The sequence below is a fragment of the Arachis duranensis genome, chromosome 3 (assembly GCF_000817695.3).
Source record: "Arachis duranensis cultivar V14167 chromosome 3, aradu.V14167.gnm2.J7QH, whole genome shotgun sequence".
NCBI lineage: Eukaryota > Viridiplantae > Streptophyta > Magnoliopsida > Fabales > Fabaceae > Arachis > Arachis duranensis.
In genome coordinates, this window is record NC_029774.3 from 110,756,504 (window position 1) to 110,763,901 (window position 7,398).

General features: G+C 32.8%; 1 protein-coding gene across 1 annotated transcript; it reads left to right on the forward strand.

The window, feature by feature from the left end:
* The first annotated feature begins 683 nt into the window (after positions 1 to 683).
* LOC107480159 (MACPF domain-containing protein At4g24290) lies at positions 684 to 4,798 on the forward strand. The gene is made up of 7 exons (XM_016100301.3): positions 684 to 1,177; positions 1,644 to 1,882; positions 2,022 to 2,190; positions 2,303 to 2,356; positions 2,852 to 3,044; positions 3,322 to 3,488; positions 3,800 to 4,798. Exons 1-7 carry the CDS (start codon positions 920 to 922, stop codon positions 4,487 to 4,489), a joined length of 1,770 nt encoding a protein of 589 aa, XP_015955787.1. The 5' UTR covers positions 684 to 919; the 3' UTR covers positions 4,490 to 4,798.
* Positions 4,799 to 7,398: the final 2,600 nt, after the last annotated feature.

Sequence of the window (7,398 nt, forward strand, 5' to 3'; positions counted from 1 at the left end):
TATATAAGTTCACTATATTACATTTTCTTATTATGATGATTCACATTTTGTTAATTTAAATTTTGTATTATCATTTGATATTTTGTTATTATAAATTTATGAATGTTTTTTTCTTACAAAAATGTTATTTATAATTTACATATTTTTTTATTTTTACCTAATAAAATTCTATATTTTAGATTTTTGTTATTCTATTTAGGTGAAAAAAAATAGAGACTAAAATCAGTGAATCAGACTCTCAATTGGTCCATCCTAAAAAAAATTCTAAAATTATTGAAAATGTAATTTAAATCTAAATCTTTTTTATTACATACTCTTCTTATCACTAAATTATGTCATTTTTTATTGTTTTATATATTAATTATTAATTATATAATAAAATATACAATAATTTTATTAATATTATTTTAATTTTATATTCATTTAGATTTAAATTAATTATATTTTTATTAATTATAATATTATTATTCTTTTTATGATTATATGATATTTATTAAATATTATTTTTAATAAAAATAATAAATATAAACTAATTAGTTAATTATTGAAATAAAAAATAGTTATTTTAATATAAAAACAATTAATAATTTATTAATTAAATTAATAAATTAATACACCAATAATCTGACTGAGTTGATTATGGTTCGGTTCTTACTTCTTACCACTATGCTCCTGTTTGACTAGAGGCGGTACACATGAATTACTCTTTTCTCTCTCTCTTCCCGTGAACTAATAGCAATAGCAATATCAATAGCAAAAGCAGCCAGGCCAGCTACATTGCATTTGCCTTTTTCTCTCTTCCAAACTTGAACCTTTTCCCTTTCACTCCAGACACACACACAATCACAATATTCCCTTTCTTGTGAGGTCATTAATTAATAATTAATATTTAATGAAACTGTGAAAGTTTAGCTTCAGCATGTCGAAGAAGGTGGGGGTGGTGGGGGACGCCAAGGCTGCGGCGGAGTTAGCAATCAACGCAATTGGCCTGGGTTACGACCTCGCCGCCGATCTCAAGCTAAAGTCCTGCAAGACCAGGCTGGTCCCCATCGACCACCACTCCCTCCGCACCGTCGACCTCCCCGGCCGCATCACCATCCCCAATGTCCCCAAATCCATCAATTGCGACAAAGGCGAACGCACCAGATTGTGCTCCGATGTACTCTCTTTTCAGCAGGTTTACGGTTTCCCTTTCCCCTTAAATTCACGTCTTTTCATTTTTTCCCTCTCCCAAAGTCAAAGCTTTTTCATTTTTGGAGCTAGCAACGGAGTTTCTTCTTCTTCTGTACTTCAACTTGAAAGTAGATTATTCTTGCTAGATATTTTATTTTAATTTGACTTGACTATTCATATTTATTAGGGTTTTGCTAACTATGGCCTTAACGCACTTTTGAATAATTCAAGAAAAGGGACATGGAGCCTTAACTTCTTTTCTTTTTACTCTTTAATTAATAAAACTTTATTAAGATGGTTGAATCAAATATTTTGCTTGCTGAGTAGTATAATTTTTATTTTACTGACTTGTTTTATTATCCTAACACAAGTTATTATTATTATTATTATTGAAGGTGGATGATTATAATTGTTGTTTTGTCTGACAATTTAGCATGGCTTGTTTGTTTGTTTTACTACCGTTTGTACAGATGTCAGAGCAGTTTAACCAGGAGTTGTCACTGTCTGGAAAGATTCCAACAGGGCACTTCAATGCTGCATTCGAGTTCACAGGAGCATGGCAGAAAGATGCTGCTAGCACCAAAAGTCTTGCATTCGACGGGGTCTCCATCGCCCTCTACAACTTTGCACTTGAGAAAACTCAGGTGGTGCTTGGTGATTTTGTCAAGCAAGCTGTTCCTTCTTCTTGGGATCCTGCTGCATTGGCAAAGTACTTTCACCTGTCACACCTTTGCTTCATTTCCTTACATACATTTATATCTTATGCTAGTAGTTAAATATGGTATTTATATCTAAATATATATTGTAGGTTCAGATTATGTAGATGATCTTTTGTCTTATCATTTTAGGTTTATTAACGAATTTGGGACCCATGTAATAGTCGGGGTGAAAATAGGAGGAACTGATATAATCTATGCAAAGCAGCAGTACTCATCTTCTCTACAACCTGCTGAAGTGCAGAAAACATTGAGGGAGATGGCAGACAAACTCTTCGTAGAGCAAGCTGGATTGAATAAGGTTTGGATGTTGCTTTCCAATTCGAATTTCATTCCTTTTCCCCACTTGAAATCCACTTATTAGCCATATGCAGCCAGCAAGCATAACTTGTAACTGTGTCTTCTCCTGCCAGTTTGATGATGGGCTTGGTTTCGACATTCCATCTGCGTCATATTCTGAATCACAGGTGAGTATATTTTTCTTTGAGAACTGAATTTTATGCCTGGTTAGGATCCTTATTGTCAATTGTATTGGCTTTGGCTCTGATAACCTCGGCCTAATTCCTTTTTCCTGTTCCTTGCAATTTATTTACTGCGTAACATGAAGACAGTTGATGGGCTAGTTTTTTATTCTTTGGTTTATTACTTTGATTCTTTTGTTTAATAGAGATTGTATTGTGTTTGAATATAAAATTCCAAACCTTTGTGATTGACACTATAATTTCATGTCCATTACTTAGATCTGCATTTAAACGGCTGAATATTGATGGTGGACAAGTGTATATTTTGTTGCATTATTGATAGAATTAAGTATTCCATTCTAGCCAAGAATGTCATCAAATTGATATATTTTTCAATATCATCTTTTTACTGCCACAACCCAAAATCAAATGAATAAATAAAACAAAAGGAAACACAACAACTTATATTCTTACTCTTCCTTCCCTTTTACTATATTTTAGGTGCAGGATACCAAGTTCATGTGCAAGAGGAAAGGTGGAAGTCGCAAAAAACTTCTCTCCCATAATGAGTGGTGCCAAACTGTTTGGTCCCAACCTGATGTAATATCGATGTCATTCATACCAATTACATCACTACTTAGCGGAATAAACGGGAGTGGATATTTAACTCATGCAATAAATCTCTATCTACGATGTAAGCAACTAAGCATGGTTTCTTTAGCCATCTACTTATTTACATTTTCACTCAAAACATATGGAATCTTCTAAATATTATGGCAGCAATTTTATAATCTTGTGTTTGTGACATTATAATTGCATTCACGGCAACTTTAGTTAAAGAGGAGGCGGGGTTTTCGGCATTGTTCCCAATGTTTGATGTCTATGAAATTAATTCAATATATGCAATAATTGTGATTATTGATCCTTGAATATGTAAGTGTATAACCATGGACTGTGACCTGTGACCACAGATAAACCACAGATTGATGAACTGCATCAGTTTTTGGAGTTCCAGCTTCCAAGGCAATGGGCTCCTGTATTTGGTGAACTAGCCCTTGGTCCTGAAAGAAAGCCACGGAATAGTGCATCACTGCAGTTCAGTTTCATGGGTCCGAAGCTTTATGTTAACACAACACCGGTAATGCTGCTTGTTTCACATTGAACATTTTCCCATGAATCCAAATGGTTTCTTGTTTCTTTTGTTCTTGACGAGTATTAGTTGTCTTGAGTGCCTGTGGACAGCCATGTTAATACCTTCCCCATATGTTTAGCTTTCTTTTATTATTAAAGAAAATTTTAGAATTTAGGACCAGAATTATTGACCATTCACTTAAATTGTTTGTCATACTGTATTTGTTGATCAATATACTTGTACTAGCAAAGGGTCTTTTGTTTCTTTAGATGGTCCGGTAAATGGTTTGATTTAGATGGACTTTGAACTACTTACAGGTTGATGTGGGAAAGAAGCCTGTGACAGGCCTTCGGTTGTATTTGGAAGGAAAGAGAAGCAACTGTTTGGCAATCCATTTACAGCATCTCTCATCGATGCCCAAGACCTTCCAACTTGAAGATGAGCCTAACGGGAATGTATCTGATGTGTCCTTGGAAGAACGCAAATACTATGAGAAGGTCCAGTGGAAGAGTTTCTCCCATGTTTGCACAGTCCCTGTTCAGTCTGAAGATGACACCTCAATTGTGACTGGCGCTCATTTCGAAGTTGGAGAAGCTGGTCTGAAAAGTGTTCTGTTCCTAAGACTTCATTTCTCCAAAGTTGTTAATGCAACCCAAGTGAAAGCACCTCAGTGGGATGATCCTCCTGGCTTCACTCAGAAATCCGGAATAATTTCAACTTTGATCAGTACTCACTTCTCAGGTCCTCAAAAACCACCGCCGCCACGACCATCGGACGTAAACATCAACTCTGCTTTATACCCTGCAGGACCTCCGGTGCCCACTCAGACACCAAAACTTCTGAGGTTTGTTGATACAACAGAAATGACAAGAGGACCACAAGACTTGCCTGGGTATTGGGTTGTCTCCGGTGCAAGGCTTGTGGTAGATAAGGGTAAAATATCTCTGAAAGTGAGGTATTCTCTTTTAACGGCCATTTTACCTGATGAAGAGGTGGCAGGTTATTGAAAAATATCAAATGGGGTTTGTATATATAATGCATGATTCTTTTCCATTGTACATTTGCCTCCATTCATTATAGGTTACTTACTAGTTGATCGTGTTACCATTATTTGTGTATACCTACACTTTTGGGGGGGATCCTTGTAGTTTTTGAGAGAAGCTTGTGTAGTGATGAACTGATGATGCCTGGATGTTTTGAGTGTATTTCTTTTGTGTTGGTGACCGTGGCTTCTTCAAGTAGATAGTGGTTCCAGTTTTATCAAATAACTTAGAACAATGGAAGGATATTTAATTCTCATTTTAATTCTTTTGCAAGGTTATTGGGTGCTTTATTTCTTAAGGTTTTTTCATACACCATTTTAAGCTTTATTAGGTAATTAGACGGGTAAACGTTGACTATGTATTTAGACGAGTGTTTCATAAGGTTGCATTTGGTTAGTGTCTTTGAGACACATACACGAATGATATATGAACATAAAGATATACAAATTTTATAATGTGTTTGGTAATAATATGCAAGATACATATGGATGTTAATTTTACTCTCTTTAATATATTTCATCACTGTCACAGTTAGTCAAGAATAAAATTAGTAATTTTAAAAATAATTAAGAATAAAAAAATTAAATTGTGTTTATGTATTGTCTCCGTATCTCAATTTTAAAGAGAAATACTAAATACATATATTTTGTATATATCTATATATCATCGTGCCATCTAAATTTATGTCTTAACAAATAAACCATAGACGTACCGTATGTAATAACTAGCGTCCATGTTTCAATAAACGAATCCGGCCTACGCCATAATAATGATAATGTTTGATTCAGATGTTTGGATGCAGCAAAAGTCAAATAAAAATCTAGCTTGCCTCCACATTTGTCATTTGGCAATAGTGAGAGGAACAGGTAAAGGTACAGCAGATTTTTCTCTGACCCGTGAACCATCATTGCATTAATTAACCAACCATGCAAGAAGCCAATCATTAGATAACAAGATTTCTATTTTTCCGTCATTATCATCAGTGTTTCTGTAGTTGAATTAATAATACTTGCTATGTAATGTGTGGCTAATTTTTTTCATATGGAAAAAAAATTGTGTAATTTATCATAATTGGTGTATTTTTTTATATGAATTAATTTTTTTAAAATTTTAAATAATAAATTAGACCTCAAATTTGGAAAAATAAAAAAATTTGAGAGTCAGATTTTATAGGATTACAAATCTCAGGATCAGATTTGTATATTTAAAAAAATTTAAAATAAAAAAACTCAAATTTGACCCTTAATTTTGTACTTTTAAAAAAAATTTAAAATCACAAATTTGAGGCTCAGATTTGTGATTACTAACAAAAAAAAAAAATCAAAACACCACAAATCTGACCTCAAATTTATGATATCCATATAAATAAAAAACACACAATTTATCCACCTTATTTAAAAACACCACCTTCTACTCCCATATTAAAAATACAAAGCGATAATGTGTATGCTGACTATATTATTATTAATCATCTGAACATTTAAATTGATGTCACTCTTTTATGTACTTTTCTAAATTATCCTTTATTTTTGGTATTTTAAATTTGTGAAATTTTTAATTAAAAATAATTTTAAAATAACATAATAAAAAATATCATTATCAATTAAAAAAAAAGTCATAATATGAGTATTGTTACGTGGGTAACTTGAAATAGGTGAATTGGACTAGTGGGATAGGCCCAAACGTCAAAGGAAGGTGGGCTCCGACTTGTTCGCGTTCGGGAGCCGCCGTCCGAATTGTGTGTTTTGGAGAATGGGGGTGGTACCTTCAAAAACACTCCGACGCCTAAGTTAGTAAGGGGTTTAGCAGGTTTAAAGAGTATTGGAACTTAGAGATACCTGAGGGGTGTCAGGGTATATATAGTGGTGATCCAATAACTACTGTAGGAGTAGTTCCACTTCTGAATGTGGATTAACCGTCCCTTTATTTTAGGATTGTTGAAATATTGCTCCTAGAAATGGGTTAAGAGATTTTAAGAACAGTTCTTATTTGAATAAGTATTATCTGCCAGCTATCTATCGAGCCTGACCTCTTTAAGGAGGAGTTTATGTCAAGTCCAACCTCTTTAGAAGAGATCGGATGGATGGTAAAGACCAATCTTTAAATTAGATATTTTTTATTTATTTGATCCTAGACGGTGTTGGATTAGATTATGAACAAATATAAAAAAATTAATCATCAAATTAATAATTCGTATAAAATATATATTAAAATATAAAATATATATTAAAAATAAATTAAATAAAATATATATTTATTTATAGATAAATACATAATAATTAATTTAATGTCTGGTTTTTGGTGTGCGTATAATAATTTTTAATAAGAAAATGAACAAAATCACTTATCCGTACTAATTGGTTAGTAGGATATTTTGAGAAAGTGTGAAATTATGGAGTACTAAATTACTGAATAACAGTTATTCCTTTGTGTTGGGTTGATGCAAGTTTTACGTAATTGGATGAAAGGATAAGATATTTGGTCAATGTTCAAAGTCAAAGGAATGGAAGCCGCGTTACGTGCACTGGAAGCGGTGGTGGTGCATGCATTTGTCCTCGATATGGATGCCTCATGTCTGTCTGGACGCCCCCTCAAACATTCTATTTGTTGTGATAAAGATGGATGACCACGTTAAATTTTATTTTTAAAATTAAATGAATCTATTTACAATACAAGAAGTAATAAATAAAGATTAAAATTTATATCATTTTACTTGTATAAATATCAAGTATCGTCAGATACTTTTTACACATAACAACAACAACAACTGAATATTATTCTTTTTCCCTCTATACACATAGCAATAATAAAAATAAATACTATTTTCTCTCTTTTTATTTTTTATATTCTTTTTTATCTTTATATATATATTT

Bases quoted from the DNA above. Each gene is read 5' to 3' on its own strand.
- LOC107480159 (XM_016100301.3), top strand. From the start codon at position 920: ATGTCGAAGAAGGTGGGGGTGGTGGGGGACGCCAAGGCTGCGGCGGAG. The intron at 1,178-1,643 runs GTTTACGGTTTC...CCGTTTGTACAG, and splicing joins ATGTACTCTCTTTTCAGCAG to ATGTCAGAGCAGTTTAACCA. The intron at 3,045-3,321 runs GTAAGCAACTAA...CTGTGACCACAG, and splicing joins AATAAATCTCTATCTACGAT to ATAAACCACAGATTGATGAA.